This window comes from Macrobrachium nipponense, chromosome 9, assembly GCF_015104395.2.
Source record: "Macrobrachium nipponense isolate FS-2020 chromosome 9, ASM1510439v2, whole genome shotgun sequence".
In the NCBI taxonomy this organism is placed as follows: Eukaryota; Metazoa; Arthropoda; class Malacostraca; order Decapoda; family Palaemonidae; genus Macrobrachium; species Macrobrachium nipponense.
The window spans coordinates 11,923,521-11,942,023 of NC_061110.1; the positions used below are offsets into that span (position 1 = coordinate 11,923,521).

The following is an 18,503-nucleotide window of genomic DNA, read 5'->3' on the forward strand; positions in this document are numbered from 1 at the left end:
GGCGCTTCTCTTCCAAAAATTTCTTCACTGTCGGGCCGAAACACAGATTTACCCACTCCGTGAACAAAAGCCTCGTTACCCAGGCTTTTGCATTAGCCCTCCACATCACCGGAAGCTTCTCCTTCAGCACTTTGTGGGCCTTGAAGGCTCGAGGAGTCTCGGAATGATACACCAGTAGGTTCTTCACCTTGCAATCCCCACTAGCGTTTGAACAAAGTGCGAGCGTAAGCCTGTCTTTCATAGGCTTATGCCCGGGTAGCTTCTTCTCTTCCTCCGTGATGTACGTCCGACCAGGCATTTTTTTCCAAAAAAGGCCAGTCTCATCACAATTGAAGACTTGCTGAAAACTGTAGCCTTCCTTAGTCATCATCTCGTCGAAAGTTTTCTTAAATGCTTCGGCCGCTTTCGTGTCCGAGCTGGCAGCCTCCCCATGACGCACCACCGAATGGATGCCAGTCCGTTTACGGAATTTCTCGAACCAGCCATGCGAAGCCTTGAACTCTGGGGTTTGCGTTGAAGTCCCTTCCCCTCCGTCGTCTTCCGCCTGCGCAATCACAAAAATCGCCCCGAAATAGCATGCTGGCCTTGTGGGCGATTGCTGTCTCCGTTACCGTATCGCCAGCGATTTCTTTGTCTTTTATCCAGACGAGGAGCAGCCGTTCCATCTCATCGTGCACATGGCTCCTCTTGCAGGACAAAATAGTGATGCCCTTCGACGGTGTAGCTGCTTTGATGGCATCCTTCTGTTTAAGGATGGTGCCTATTGTCGACGGATTACGGCCGTATTCCTTTGCGATCACACTCAATTGCATACCAGCTTCGTACTTCTTGATGATCTCCATCTTTGTCTCCAAAGAGAGCATGCGCTTCTTTCCGTGAATTTCAACTTTCTTGGGACCCATGACTACGTTATCTTGTACGTAATTTACGTATAAGTAACACAATAAAGTTTTCGCACAACACGATAATAGTACTGCAACGAAATCACTAACGAATTTACGTTACTAAACGAAATCGTTGGACTGAACGAACGCCGTGTGCGTACGATAAAGATGTTGGTACGAAGAGGCCGAGATAGGTACGCCACCACGTATACGTATAAGATGCATGATGGGAGGGATGCTGTCCAATAGGAGAGAAGGATTTCATGGTGGTGACTAGCATCAGGAACCAATGGGAGAGCAGGAGGATGGTGGTGAGTCTACTAGTACTAAGATGGCGGCGCGCGGCGCGAGTTTCAAAATTGTTATCCGGGCGAATCTCAGACTTTCAGAAACCTTTCGTATCTTGAAAACTTTTCGTACGTAGAGCCGTTAAATTTTTCGCATGGCTTTCGTATCTCGAGTAAGTAAGAGCCTTTCGTATCTCGAGGTACCACTGTATATATATATATATATATATATATATATATATATATAATATATATATATATATATATATATATATAAATGTGTGTTTTTGTGTGTTCTTTTGCGTATGTAGGTATCTTTAGGCATAGAGAGAGAGAGACTGGGCGAAATGTATTGAATGCCGCATCAGAGTAGAAAAATTTTCAGCTATTCATTTTGACGAGTCATTAATAAAGTATAGCAGTATTATTTCCAGACCTTTGTGTGTCGTTTTATGTTGTATACGTTTCTTTCGGTTATGTCTTATAAATTACGAAAATAAAATAAAAATCATTCCCTCTAGTTGGCAATAAATTAAAATAATTCGATGGTAAAAATAAAATAAATAAAAATGAAGAGGAGTGTGCATCTCGTCTCTGGATGACACTTTCATTTTCGTCAAGAGACAGGAATCGGATGAGACGTTGCTTCCCTTGTCCATAATAACTTCATTATTATAAAAACAGCAATTTTCATCAAGGTATTCGATGTCAGATTATGTGGACAAAAACTTAGAAAAGTCTGATATATATATATATATATATATATATATATATATATATATATATATATATATATATATAGATATGTGTGTGTGTGTATATACATATATTTATATATATATATATATATAGATATATATATATATATATATATATATATGTGTGTGTGTGTGTGTTCCTGATATGGTCAGAAATGTCTCCGCCTGTATTACTTATGAAATTCTCTACGTGTTGAAGATGGACATGAGACATTTACCAATAGATACACTGATTTTATACATCTTTAACCCACATATTTTATAATAAGTACTTAATTATATGATTTTCTTGTAATTTGTAAATATAACGTACCTGTACACACGTTATTAATGAAACATATTTACTTATACATGACAAGTTCCAGTTGCTCATATATAATTAGTCAGTGTGTGAACCCTTCAAGAAGACCGATAAACATAGAAGTAGGTATTAGGGAAAGCCAGTGGGTCCTGGGGAAAGCAAAGCACTGCTGTTGACGAACTTTCGACCCATGTAACCTTACTAATTTTCCCATAATCTTGCCCTACATGTCGAGTGCGTAGACATACACACTTGATGCATACACACACATACATACACCACATAAACATACATACATGCGTAAATAAATAAAATAAATAAATGAATATTATATATATATATATATATATATATATATATATATATATATATACATAATATGCGTGTATATATGTGCGTGCATAATCTTCACAGATGGACATCTTTAACCCCGCCCCCCCCCCCCCAGCTTCTTTCTTCTGTCTGTCCTGTCTCTGTCTGTCTGTCTGTCTGTCTGTCTCTGTCTCTCTCTCTCTCTCTCTGTCATATTTACACACATTTTGCCATATCATCAGGATTGTCTCAAAGTTATATTTTATGGTTCTCTCAGTAATTTTCTATTTTTCTGCATTTTTATTTCAAATTGAAAAACATTACTATATATATGTGTGTTAGCCTTCATAAAGGATTTATTTCTGTAAAATTAGAAATAATTCTTTGGTAATTTACTAACTGGCCTCACTCTGATTTCCGGAAAGAAGGTGTTCTCGACTTCATCCATCGCCATCTTGAATTGACAGATCACTCAAAACACAGCGATAAGTCATCACCAGTCGTCTTATCCTGGCCACGAGTTACCATTCCCAGTTCTGTATTTTTGGTGTTATGTATTACTTTTTATCTAGAGTATCTAATTGCCATGTTAGATAATTACATTTCACAGTCTTTAACAACATCATAATCCTCTAAACCTGGTTAATATGATTAAATATACTGCATAATGGTGGAAAATCGGCGCAGAAGAAATGATGAGAAACAACAGTTTATTAACACAAATGATTATAGAATACATTATCAGTCATTGCTGATGACTTTAAAATGAAAACTCAGTACTTGCAACTTTCATATTTTGTAAACTGTTCAACCATTTGTTTTTAATTTGCATTGCTGTGGGTAATTTTTCTGAGGACATCTAATGAGACATTACTAGTTGGCAACTCCGATCTCCATATTGCACCCAAAATATGTACTGCTCCATTTGCCACTTTGCATAAATTACACAATTTAGAGGCAGATTCTCTCCGCAGATATGCATGCAAACTTACATCAAAGGCATTAATTCCACCGAGTCTAGAAAGGCAAAACGTCGGCCTTGCCCTACAAATTTTCAATGATTACGTCATAGAAGCACTTGACAACGGGAAAAGAACACTGCCAAATTCTGAAGATAGAGCTAATTATATTAAAGTCATTTATCTTTGGTTGACTGTAAGTGTCACAGACTCACACACACAAACAAATAAAAGGAAAGATATGCCTTTACAAAGACTACTAAGGTAGTGGGTAGAAACCTATGTACAAGTTATAGAAGATCGCCAAACGATTTTGCGCTTTTTCTTTAACCCTCCTACTTCTCTGAGCACAAATGTAATTGTGCATGCAGCATGCACTCGATATTGTGTGTTTAGTAGCTCATGGACGAGTCTTTTTGAGTATGTGTGCTTATTAATAAGGCCTAAAGGCGAGAATAATATTGTTTTGTAATTATTTTGAATCACATGAATAAGATATAGGTAAGTGTAGTAGCCCAGGCTACCTACCATGTCGCTGTGCCTGTTCCATTAGGCTAAGTGAAGTGAACTACATTTTATTTTGTATATGTAGGCTATTCTGCATTTGTTTTTAGGGGTACTATTATAGTATACAAGTGGCCTAGCCTAGGTAATAAGTTAGGAAATGAATAAATAAATACAGTTTACATAATTGACTTAGGCCTAGCCTACCTAGTTAGCCTGAGTAAACTTTTACTTTAGAGCCCACTGCGTTTTTAGTGATGTTTTACTTTGTTGCCCTTTCAGTTTTCACGGGCTATGAGTGTACCAGCAGTATGAAACTTATAGATGTAATAAAGCCCCGTAAATGAAGACAGGGCCTTTTTATTTGTATGATATCCTAGCTAAAGAGGGAGGGGCAAACTCCATGAGAAGAAGCACACACCAGCTACCATTGGAAAGTAGCCTGCAGCCACATGGACCATAATGAATGTAAAGCATCCACGTCAAGGTACTCGGCTTCACAATAAATATGCTACTCCACTAACATATAATGTAAATGACGAGAAGTATATTTTCCTACAGAAATTCCATTTCTGTTTAGATCTCTGGAATAACATTACTAAAACTGGTGGAAAGCTGAGTAGGGAAACATTCACTGCCTTAAAACACACAACTAGTGCAATGATAGAAATAACAAAATACTGTGTAGAAAAATTAAAAATTAAATATGTCTTGCCTGATAAATTTCGAACCGATCAACTCGAAAATAGATTTGGTAAATATCGTCGACTTGCAGGCAGCAATTACAACATTTCCTTATGACAAGTGTTCGAGTGTGAAAGAAACCGAGGTTAATGTCTGTTATCAGAATAACTTTTAATAATAAAAATATCGAACTGAAGATCTTCGAAGAAACGAACTGGGAGTGCGTGAATAATCAGGAGTCCGGAAATAACGATTTTTTTTTTTTTTTTTTTTTTTATTGAAATCAGTCAAGATGATACTGATAAATGTATGGATCTTTTCCTGGTTATAAGATACCTTCCTGGCTATTGTGTGTATGCTGTTGTGAAAAAATTCAAGTGTAGCTCCTGTAAAGACGTTCTTACTTGCCAAGAAACAAGAGATAGCTTACCAGACAATAACAGTTACATTCAGGGTATAAGCAGAGGAAGGCTTCTTTATCCGCATGAATCTGTAGTAAACGCAATTCTGTTTAACTATATAACCATTGATAAACTGTCACAGTGTCCTGATTTGATCAAATCAATGTATCAAAGGAATTTGGCCACGGACATTTTACTCACTGTCCTTTCTGATAATGATGCCTTCTTACCTCTAAATGATTGTGATGCTGGGCATAGCATAGACAAATTTTTAAAAAATGCTGATGTTTGCTTCCTCCAATGCCCTACTAAACAATTATTGTAAGAAAAGTAATGGAAACATTCAAAATTGCAAAAATGTAACAATAAAGAGAAAGCTGAATATACTGAAGAAATAAGATTCTGAAGAACAATTGCTGTAAATTATAGTGAAAATTATTTTGTATATAGCTCTTATACCTTTTCCTAAAGAGAAAGGCATATTTTGTCACCATTTTTGTGCTCATGTCCTCCTTTCTAAGTATAAAAATGTATTATATACTCATTTCTGTGAAAAAACTTTTTTGTTCTCATTACTGTTTCTGCACTGATTTCCCTTTATATTTAATCATATTAACCAGGTCCAGAGGATACTGATGATGCAAAAGACTGTAAAACATAAGTAACTTACACAAAAATGATACATTCTGTAAATAACTGATAAATACCACCAAAAATACAAAGTTGTGAATGGAAACGCATGGCCAGACTAGGACATCTGGTGATGACTCATACTTGGTTCTCTCAGGCCTTCTCAATTCAAGATGGCGTTGCTTCATCACGTGACTGAACGCAGCGAAAGGTCGGATGATGACTGACTGTTTTCCTTTTAGAGATATGAATTACAGTGAAAATGTTGTTCCTCAGTCAGAAAATTGTATATTTGATCTGAGGGAAGAGCACCAGTTACTCATCAAATCAAATCAAATTTAGGGATGTAGTGCGACTTGGTGACAGCGTTACAAACACGTGAGGAAATGGCGCCAGTTAGAAGTAGCAAGAGGCGACTTTCACCTGGGAAACTCGCGGGAGAAATGAGGTAGTCCCGCCAGAAAGAAGCAGAGTTTTTGGCGTAGTTTTGAAAATTATTTTTGGAGGCAGATTATGGACTGAATTTGGGGAATTAGGTTTTCTTTAATATATAGATATCAAGTATAGAAAACAGTCTTTGGATTGGTCAAGTTTAGGGGACGCTATATCAAGTTATTACAGAGATATATATGGCTTTGGATTGGGCTGCTGTGAGCAGCCCTCAGTACCTAGTATCAGATGGATGGATTGCTGCTCCCAGCCGCCCCAAGACTGCTAAGGGTTAAGGGGAGTGTTTGAAAACCTTTTTCTATTAATAACTCCAGTTTTTTTTAATGAACCACTTTGAAATTTTGGGGATGGTTTAGTTTATGTATAGTGAAAAGGTCTGTATTCATATTTAACTTCTTTCGCTCTGCCCCATTTGCTGGTGCCCCTGCCTCCCCCCCACCCCCACAAAAAAAAAAAAAAAGTCTAAATGAAAAGCTTGGGTAACTATTGGAACCTAGATCTGAAATTTACGTGGTAGGCAGATATTATATATTAGAATAAAGTAATAGAGTTTGTTTTTCCCAATTTCTTTCAATTCATCTTTTACAAATATTTTTTGATTTTCGAAAAATCTTGGATTGATTTCTTGGAAAAATGTATCCGAAAATTTTTGGGGGACAAAAAAAAAAAAAAACTCTATAGTTTTGTAGACAATTTATTTAGCTTTCATTTGGTTTTTAGTTCCATTTGAAGGTAGATAAGTTTAGTTTTGAGATGTCGGCCTCCAAAGTTTTATGACAATATTTTTTGCTTGTCTGCCCATTTATTTGCTTGGTGTCACACTGTTTGAGGTTTTTATGGCATATTTGATATGTTATATCATTTGCTTTATCTGTGATTAATATTTTATGCTTCTTCTTTCTCCAATTCTTTTAACAATTTCTCTTGTAAAAAGTGCTGATGAACAATTTCCTCTTCTAAAGTATCTTCCTGAATATGTTCAGCACGATAGGTGGATGGACGTGGTAGTAGTAGATGCTGGGTAGTGGTAGCGTAATACGCCCCACCCACTAGACCACTGACTGTCAGTACCCTCATCTTCATGTCGTCTTTTCTTTCTTTCTCTTATGGAATGCCGATTTTTACATTGTCATGTTCTTGGCATGGTTTCTTCTGAACAAAGAAGGCGTAGTTTGCAGTTCAGTTGGCCAGGCCCCGCAACACCTTTTGCCCGGCCCATAATCCCTCCGCCAAGGTAAGTAGTCCCTTCGACCCGGAAGACCTACCACGACCCGGAAGGCGCAACCATTCAAAACAGTCAACATGGCGTCGCCGTCTACTCATCCCACCCGTCGCACGTTACTTTTGGCGCTGCTAACCCGGTTTTGTTTTGGGACTTGACCAAGTTCTGTGACGATATTGACGTGTTACATCGAGAATGGAATGGGATAGAATATAGAATTTAGGCCTAAACCATCTCCCTTTATGCAATCTATAAAGGACTGTATCTTTTGCAAAGGTATACATCTGGACTTGCAGTTTTCAACGTGGCTAAATGAGCCTCTACTGTTTTTACCCACTAGTCTACCCCTTCAATGAGCGACCATTACCCAGCCCTTGAACAGGCACTATAGCTGAATGGGTATTTATAACAGCGAAAACATCCCTATAGCATAGTATAGCATTACCACCTCAAGTTGTCGTCTTCCTAATGCTTTCTTTCTCAACATATTGCAAATCTGACACCAATGGCTGAATTATTTTGCCGGACGAAGCAACAGTCTGAATACGCACTACCTGAGCGTAGTCTTGTATATACACACAAAGAAAAAGCATCGAAATCACCCTTCTATTAGACAAAGATGAGATTACAACAATCTCAGGTACTAAAGCATCGAAACTGATGCTTAAAGACCGAAACTAGTACTAAAACACAGAAACTATTAAAGACCAAAACTAGTGCTAAAACACCGAAACTAGTATACTTAAAAACTGAAACTAGTACTAAAAAAAAAAAAAAAAACTTACACAACTGCTGCTCTGACAGTGAAACAATCATAAGGCAAAATGCTGTATGCAAGCACCATGCATACAGGTGGACTATATAGAAAACTCAACCTGATGTGAAAACGATACAGAAGTTACTTGCAATGACTAAGAATAAAATTATAATTATGTATCCATAAGACTGATTAAAAGCAAAATTCAAGTGATTTGGCGGGATCACAAGCTTAAAAACTGCCAGGCAAGTTCCCCCCACATAAACCTAATCACTCCAGTGGCCAAACCAACCCTCAGTCACACTTTCCTCTTTACATTACAAAATACAAGCAGGACAATTATTATTGAACTATACCTACACACAGAACAAAAAAAGAAACACAAGTACTCCCCCAACACCAGATACTCCAGGCTATGCTGTGCTGTCCGCTGGTCGAGGTCAGAGACACCAACAACAACAAAGACAACCAAGAACCACAATCCAACAACACAACACCCAAGGACCACAACAACAAATAAGGAACACAACCGCAACTCAACAACAAGGAACCCAACCACAACAAAAGACCACTGCACAAACTATCACTAACGCACAAAAAGGCAACACTCACACCCACTAACAACACCAAGGAATCACAACAGCTCACCAATAACAACCCTCAACAACTCACAACCATACCAAGGAACTACAACAGCCCTCAGCAACAACAACCCTCAACTATAACAATCACATACAACCCTCAGGAACTCAAAAGCACAACAAATCCAATAGCACAGGCACAACAACTCTAAGCAAACAACATCAAACTTAACAAAACAAACAGCAAATCAATAACAACTCAACTGACTTTCAATTCCTTCAAGACTTAACAGACTGCTGCCGACACTACTTATCATCACCAATTCTGACCAAAGACTGACCAAAAACTAACTCAAAACACAGAACTCTAAACTCCAACAGCCAACTCAGTCGTTAACCATCCAACCACCAATTACCCTCTCTCTCTCTCTCTCTCTCTTCTCTCTCTCTCTCTCTCTCTCTCTCTCTCTCTCTCTATCTATCTCTCACACACACACACAGACGTTGTCAAATGGAACTCCATAACTCCTCCATATTTCCTCACCCGTTACATTTGACAATGTCTCCTTACACTCACAACACCCACACTAAATAGCCTTCCGCAACACCCATGGATGCTCGGACGCAGGCCCCCTGGATCTTGTTTGGGGGCCCTCATACACACACTCGGTTACACCACCATCAACTTTTCCCAGACCACTTCCAGTCAGACTCCTACTACTATCTCCCTCACTACCATCCTCCCAAATCCCACTCACTATCTCATCTACCCCTTCTCGTAACTCTTCCACCAAATCATTAACCTCATTTACACTCCTGCCAAACTCCCGGAGAGACTCATTCATACTGCCAACCATGGCCTTACTACCCGAATCCCTACCTGCTGAAATCTCATTAAACCCTGACAATTCAAACCCACACACACTTAAGTATCATTCGCCCCTGGCCACCGCCCCAAAGTCATCCGCATTACATGCCTCATCCAGGATTTCTTCCCTAACACTAACCCATCTATCATGCAGTTCACGTTTCTCCCTTTCGTTCCCTTTTTCCGCTTTCTTCCATACTCAACCAACGCCAACTGCCGATCTTCCAGAACCATTTGCTCACTGACACTCGGCTCATGTTTATTCACCCTCAACCACTCACTCATCGCATTCTCCCGAACATACTGCGGTACTTCCCTCCACTTACGGAGCTGGTTATCGTGTGCCCTAACCTCATCCACACCCCCATCTACTCGCAATCTCCCCAACACAACTCAATCCACTCAGTCCCACTTCCAAAATCTCAAAAGGCCCTTCAAATTTCTCCCTTACCTTATTCACATTCATTCTCCCCATCTCAACCACCTCTTTCAACACCTTATCTCCAATCCTAAAGCTTTCAAACCTTTCACTCGCTTTCTTCCACAAGTCTGGATCACTCTGACAGACCCAACCGTGGCCTAGCAATCCTTTCAAAATTCAACACATACTTACAAGGAGACATACCTATACTCCTCTGCATTTTATATACCCACACAGCACGTCCTACATACATATCCCTATCATTGTCGCCTTTACTCATCATTCGCAAAATCTCGGTCATCGTTCTAACAGTCCTTTCTGCCAAACCATTCGCACTGGGCATAAACGGAGTAGAATACACATGGACAATACCCCATTCCTTCAACATTTCTTCAAATTCCCACCCCACAAACTCAAGACCATTATCACTCAACAATTTTGCCGGCTTACACACACATAGGCAACATCACTTGCCCCACCATCGGCGCAACAGTTTCACTCCTCTTATCCTTGATGGGAACCGCATAGGCAAATTTACTCGTGATCCACCATCACATTCATTCCCACATCCCCCCTCACAGTCTTTGGCAACAAAACACAATCAATCACAAGCATTTCAAACAGCTCTTTCATCTGCAATCGCAACACAGGCGGACTCGCATGCACACACTGATACTTCCCCTCTGACAGTCTTCACACGCAGCAGCCACATCCACTCAAATCTTATTCAACCGAGGCGCATACAATCTCTCTCTCATACACTCCCACAACTTATTTTTCCCCATATGCCCAAACTGATCATGCACCAACAAACACATACTCACTGCTGACTCAACAGAAAACACTGGCACATACACTTCCCTGTCATACACCCCTTCCTGATGCAAAAAGTACACTATGCTTTTACAAACTACAAACCATTTAGCAACCCTCTTATACACACCCAACTCACGTGGCAATCTTCCATACGTACTCCCCCCAAGACACACTGCCGCAACATACTTATCTCTAAGCACTTATCTTGCATTTCCTCAATCTCCTCACTCAACAAATCATTCTCACTTCTAGCAATATCAATCACCCCCACAAAGTTCGCTACAAATGCACTACCATCCTGAACCCTAGCTATTGTGCTACCCACCTTACTAAGAATCCCATTTCCTATATCTATGCTTACATAATGCTTTCTCAAAATATCCATCCCTATCAAACAAGCTGGCATATCATTTTCTCCCATGATTATAAAGTTATGTACAACTTCCAAATCTCCTAACCTAACCTTTAACTGCACCTCTTCCCACACTAAAACACTTTCTTGTCCCAACCCAAGTATCCTCACAATTGTGCACTGCCTTTTCATTTCCCAATCGCATCTCTCCAGTTCACTCTCCACTGACCCACTAACCAAGGAAGCTTGTGCCCCCGTATCAACCAAACCACAGTATTCACTATTATTTATTCTGACCATCGCCACCATTTTCCCTCGTGTCCCATGCACACACACATTCACTACCACGTCCACCTGGTTATCCACATCAGTCATCCTCACCACATTCATCCTCAGCTACTTCCCCACTTCTGTACTCCTGATTCAAAACCCCCTCATAGTCTCCTTTCCTAACCAACCAATTACAACTGTTTTCCCTGCACTGAATCCTCAAAACCCCATGCTCACTACCTGTACTTATCCTTCCTCGATACTCGACCGGTCTGTCCCATCCAAAATACAAAAACACTTTTATTCCAAACAACTTAGCTACTGCTAACAACAATTTAGGCAACATTTCCTCTTCCCCACCTTGTTCCTCAGTATATGCCACTTCCCTCTGCACTTCACTCATCAACCTCACTCACAACTCATTCGCACTACCGGTTACCTCTTCAACCAGACCTCTCCCTTCCAAGTCTTTCAATGCTGAAAACAAACATTCACACACACACACTGTCATCCCCTTCAAACTTCTCTCTTACAACCAAACCCTCATGCACCACATTTGGACCCCAGTCACTCTTCACAACACCGTTCCCTCTACCATGCAGCCTAGACATTGCATCAGCAATCACATTTTTACTCCCTGACACATATTCTAACCTATAATCAAACTCACTCACTCAAATCTTCAATCGTCCTCGTGATCCTAACATACACGCTCTGCTTCTTGATCATATACACGATTGGGTGATGGTCTGTCTGGATGATAAATTTTACCCCATACAAAAACACTTTCAACCCTTTCACACAAAACCTTATTGCTGCAAGCTCCTTCTCAACCACCAAATACTTCCGCTCCACTTTATTAAAAGCTTTACTTACATATGAAATTACTCTCAACTTTTCCTCCCCATTCACCTCTTGGATTTGTGCTAAACATCCTCCCATACTAACCTCGCTTGCATCAGTATACAGCTCAAACTCACTTGCATCCTCACTATATTCTGGAAAAGCCAAGGTGACATCTCTAGCAGCCTCCTCTTTCAATCTCTCAAATGCTCCCACCATTCGCTCATCCCACCTTAGCTTAGTACAATTTTTCTTCCCTGTCCATTCAGTCAACGGCTTCCCTATACCCGAACAATCGCTAACAAACTTCCTCCCAAACTCAATCAAACCCAAAAAACCCTTTAACTCGCACATGGTCCAGGGACGTGGAAACTCCTTTACCTTTTCCACAATCTTTTCACTCTTCCTTACGCCACTAGCACTCACCTTATGACCGAGAAATTCCACTTCCCTAGCCAACCACGTACACTTCTCCAGCTTCACTTTCACTCCAACCTCTTCCAACTGCTCTAACACCTTCTCAAGCAGCTCCGTATTCTCCTCAACAGTTTCACTCGCAATCAAAATATCATCTATAAACAGAGTCACCTTCCTTCTATCAAACCCAGCCAAAACCCCATTCATTGCCCTTTGAAAGGCAGCAGGCGCATTAGCCAACTGAAAACTTAAACGTTTAAACTGATAGGGGCAACTACCACTTGAAAAAGCAGTAACAGTCCTGCTCCCCTCCTCAAGAGGCATCTGGTAATAGCCCCTTACCAGGTCTAATTTGGTAAACACTCTCATCCCATGCGTCTTGTACACACAATCAGACACCACATTCATCGCAAATCACTCCTTCACAGTCACTTCATTCACCCTCCTATAATCCACATACATCCGCAGACTTCCATCCGACTTAATACACGGACTATGCTACTCCAGGCACTCTCACTCCTCTCTATCACTACTTCCATTCTGACCCTTCTTTCCCTCTTCTGAATACAGCGAGTCAACTTCCATACTCTTGACTATGCTCTTCTTACCCTTCTTCTTTCTACCTACCTGTTTCCACTCACCGCTATCTAAATCACTCTCAGCCCTTTCCCCAATGTATTCAGTCCTAGTTTCATCCTGTCCATCACCCTTACTAACATTCTTTCCCTTAGTCTTCTTCTTTTCCTCAGCCTCCTCTTATTCTTGTCCTCATGTTTATCCTTATCCTGTGTCTTCCCCTTACCTATCACAACCAAATCACCTTCATCACTCGTACTCTCATCCACTCGCTCTTCCACTTTCTTTACCACTCCTGGCTCGTCACAAGACCCAGAAGGACTAACTCCTACAGTTCCCTCTCCCATAAATTCCTTAATCATCTCTTGCGCTGCTTTCATCATTACCCGAAATTTTTTGTCCATTTTCTCAACCATCATTTCTTCCACTCATTTCACCTATTCTTTCATTTCCACTTTTGCACTCCTTAGCATTCCTCTCATTTCCTCTAACTCGCTCTTCAGCTCCTCACACTCTACCCTCAACATATCATTCTCTATTTCCAATCTTTCTTTAGCTTACCTCGCCAACTGTAACTCCTCCTTCAGCTTCTCTTATCTCTTTCAACCCTTCCATCCTCACTTTCTCCACCAAGCACATATCTCACTACCCCAATCGTCCTGCAACTGCCGCACCAACAGTCCCTGTTCGGGCGCCAAAAAATAATGTGGTGGGATCACAAGCTTAAAAATTACCAGGCAAATTCCCCCCACATAAACTTAATCACTCCGGCTGCCAAACCCACACTCAGTTACACTTTCCTCTTTACACTACAGAATACAAGCATGACACAGAATAAAAAAAGAAACACATGTACTCACCCAACACCAGACACTCAAGGGTATGCTGTGCTGTCCGCTGGTCCAGGTCACTGAGACACCAACAATAATAAAGACAACCAAGGACCACAACCCCACAACTCAACAGCACAACACCCAAGAACCACAACCCCACAACTCAACACAACAACAAACAAGGAACACAACCACAACTCAACAACACAGTAACAACAAGGAACTCAACAACACAACAACAAACAAGAAACACAACCACAACAAAAGACCACTGCACAAACAATCACCAACACAAAAAGGACAACACACACACCCACTAACAACACTAATGCGACCAATTGTTTTTTTTATTGATTTCCAAAATTCAGGCTGTAAAGGCAAGCACAGGGGCAACAGCTCACCAGTAACAACCCTCAACAACTCACAACCACACCAAGGAACTACAACAACCCCAACAACAACAACATGCCTCAAATATAACAATCACATACAACCCTCAGGAACTCAAAAGCACAACAAATCCAATAGCACAGGCACAACAACTCTAAGCAAACAACAAATCAATAACAACCCTCAGGAACTCAAAAGCACAACAAATCCAATAGCACAGGCACAACAACTCTAAGCAAACAACATCAAAATTAACAACACAAACAACAAATCAATAACAACTCAACTGACTTTCAATTCCTTCAAGACTTAACAGACCGCTGCCGACACTACTTATCATCACCAATTCTGACCAAAGACTGACCTAAAACTAGCTCAAAACACAGAACTCTAAACTCCAACAGCACCAGCAGACAACTCAGAACTCACCAACAGCCAATTCAGTCGTTAACCATCAATCACCAATTACCCTCTCTCTCTCTCTACACACACACACACGTCAAACGGAACTCCATACTCCTCCATAGTGACAGTACAACTCTTATTAAGTCACTCAGAATTTTTTTTGCAGTTTTCTAATTTCTAGACATCACACTTGAGAAATCATGATTGTGTCATCCTCCACAATGTCTCCTTGACCTAAGAAGAGATCTGCTTTGATCAAAAGTGATATGGCTGATTTCTTGAAGAATCACTTCCATCACAGATGATTTTTTACCATTTATTTTTTATTGATTTCCAAAATTTAGGCTGTAAAGGCAAGCACAGGGGCAATTTCGACCATTCAGATTTTCAGACAGTGAAGAGAGAGTTGTAGAGATTGCACAGCAAGGCAGAGAAAAATGAAGGTGCATTACGAAGTAATGGCCACAGAGGTATACTGAAAGGTTTGTGCTCCCAGATCTAAGACTTTGAAACAGTACTGCTCCTGGGAACAAAAGGTTTTAATCAAATATATACGTACTGGCTAATTTCTGTATGAATCTGCGGTATGAGTTATGGCTTTGCATCTACTCAATAACCACATATAACAAAAGGATTTCTATCACTAGTTGATCCCCTTGTGGTAATATTATCTAATGCGACAGGCTGCCAACCTGAGATTTCCATAAGTATACTTCACCATACCAAGATTCTATTGCACATCTTGAAATTACATAACCGTAAAGCGATTTTGCCAGATTTCGGAGTGGTTAATTTCGAAGGCACCTAACCCTACACTTAACCACCTCGTCCTACCATAAAATATCCCGTAAATCAGTACATGTTGGTTAATAAGGAAAAAAAAAAAATAAATGAAAACCATATTTTAATGCAACACACGTGACATTAATAGGTAATACAAGTTGGGGTCGAGTTACACCAGGATTAGCTTCTTGCAAGTCTGTCAAGAAGGCGAATTCTGACGCAATTCAGTCTACAGGATAACTACAGGTATATAGTATATAAAGAGAACCACCTTAGCCCAACTCCTTATACCTACAAGCTACATGGTTTTAACCATGAGTATATTTTTTTATAAATGTTTTTTTAAACGCCTTATACCTACAAGCTACATGGTTTTAATCATGAGTTTATTTTTTATAAACAGAATATAAAATTTTGCCCAAAGGTCAAGACTGGGACCTATGAGGCCATTCAGTTCTGAAACGGAAATTGACAGTAAAAGGTCTGAAAGGTGTAACAGGAGGAAACCTCAAAGCAGTTGCACTACAAATCAATTGCTAGGTGAGGGTGGAAAGTAAGATGGAAGAAAGGGAGTGTGAAAGGAAGTACAATAAAAGAAACGAAAGGAGTCGCAGCTAGAGACCGAAGGCACGCAGCAAGGAACCTCAAGTAATGCCTACTGTGCACTGCATGAGCTGAACAGACGGCATTATCAAAACCGCGCCCCCCCTCTCCCAGGATATTACACCACTCATATTGGGCTGTAGACTACTCTTAGCATATTGTTTTCAAGAAATGCATGAAAAGGAAATATTAATCTAAGGTTTTATGTAACCATCTGCAACAGTGAAATATTCAAAATGACCCAAGGGCTGCTCTATGAGCAAAAGCCCGTGCTGGCATAGTGACAGCTTAATCTAAAACAACAACAAAACAAATGCCAAGCACAGGGACCAAGAAAGTCGCCCTGGAAAGGAAGGCGAGAGAGTAGGCAGGACTGAAAGGTGTAACAGGAGGAAAGCCTGAATAATTGTTAGGAGATGGTGGATAGCAAGATAGAAGAAAGATAATATGAACAGTGGTATAGCAAAAGGAATCAAAGGGGTTGCAGCTAGGAACTGAAGAGAAGCTGCGAGTAATGCCTACAGTGCACCCTAGGAGGTGCAATGACGGCACTAGCCCCCCTACGGCTAAACTAAGCCGTTGCGTTCAAGGTCCTCACTGATTTTCTTTCTGGTCTCCATCTCTCGATAACGCTCTATGAAGCGACGCTTCATCTCCGCTTCGCCTTCCTTTAAAATGACACCATCTATCAAGTCTTCACCATCAAGTATGAGTTCTGACATCCCTTTCCTTGACAGCCACTCATTCATGAGTTTACGGAGTTTTTTCAGATCGCATGCTAATTCCACAGCTTGATTCATAAATTCCTCAAGCTCTCTCATATCAGACCTGTTCTTAGTAGTTGGTGGATTGTTGGGAACACTTCCGGACTCTCCTTGGTTCCCTGAAATCTGATTTTCGTTTTCTGGAGGTTTCTTGTCTTCCTTGAAACCCTGGCCTGTCACTCTGCGTTTTTTGCATGGTGCATCTCCCCTTTTTTTCTTCCTTTTTCGCCCTCTGTTCTTGTGCAGTTCATCTGTGTTATCAGACTGACTATCATCAGTGTCTAAATTATCTACAGCTATATTGGTCACTGGAAGTGCTTGACTACCTCCTGTCGATTTGGGAATAGATGTAATGGGTGCTGAAATTCTCGGCTGTACTAAATTCTCTTGGTATATATCTTGTTCCCCTACAGTACTTATCACTGGCTCCTGTTCTGTGTATGGTTCTTCTGTATCAATTATATACCAGTCATTCTTGTTGTCTGCCTCTATTGATTGCTTTGCACCTGTACAAGATAAGAATTAAATTAACATGACATTACTATCTTTCTCAGCTGTATATATATATATATATATTATATATATATATATATATATATTATATATATATAAGAACTTAGTAACTTAAGATTGGATAAGAAGTTCCAGAGGAACCCCGAGGATCCATAACGTTAAGGCTACCTCCCCTCTTGAATAAGTGAATTCCCTCCTGAAGAAGTGAAATGAGTGTAAACATAGTAGATGGCATCATATAGGCTGTAGCTGATAAATTTCAGTCTATTACAACCACAAATCAACACTACATTCTTTTCAACCTTGACCACTTGGAAAAGTTGCACTGCTATTCAATGACGCTCATTAAAAAACAATGCAATAGTTCCCCACCAAACTCTACACACTGAGTGCATTTTGATGACATTTGGAGAAAAGAATCATTACTAAAAACACTATGTATTCATATAAGAAGTCATTTATATACAGGACTCTCTAGAACAACGTCCCTATTTCCTTAGTAAAGCAAACATTAAACATTCAAAAGAAGCGATGATAATCCATAATTGCTTTGTGAGTATAATCACCGACTTACCTGACAAGTCCATTACTTTTGATCTAGTGAAGTCCATCGGTTCATCTTCCTCTGAGGTTCCACTTGGGTAGTGACTAACATCCCCTAAAATGACGAAGAAATTCAACCTTTTATTGTCCATGAAGCTGGAATTATAAATTTGTTTTACCATTTTTGAAATTTTAGGATTATCCATTTCTTACTTAATTTTTTACTTAGGGAAAAATGCAATGTTTTTCACAGTACACAAAAGGGTTACAGTACAAAAAAGTGTGTATGAATGTAGTCATTAAAACTAGAGAAGTTCAAGCATTCACTCTGGCATTGTATTTTGCAACCATTCCAACATACTCTACCTAAATGTTC

At 40.0% G+C, this 18,503-nt stretch overlaps 1 protein-coding gene across 3 annotated transcripts in view; it reads right to left on the bottom strand.

The window, feature by feature from the left end:
- The window catches only part of LOC135218286 (uncharacterized), a 71,913-nt gene that overhangs the window by 26,068 nt on the left and 27,342 nt on the right, over window positions 1–18,503 (bottom strand). Inside the window, exons 3-5 of one of the 3 annotated variants that reach the window (XR_010315275.1) lie at window positions 18,159–18,242; window positions 16,062–17,577; window positions 15,813–15,995 (exon numbers count right to left, since the gene is read on the bottom strand). Coding sequence is in view for 1 of the 3 variants with exons in the window: in XM_064254495.1 (XP_064110565.1) it covers window positions 16,874–17,577; window positions 18,159–18,242 (788 nt within the window). In the remaining 2 variants the exon portion in view is untranslated. Of the gene's footprint in view, window positions 1–15,812; window positions 17,578–18,158; window positions 18,243–18,503 lie in introns of those variants that run through there. The other 2 variants (XR_010315276.1, XM_064254495.1) reach the window with 2 other exon arrangements.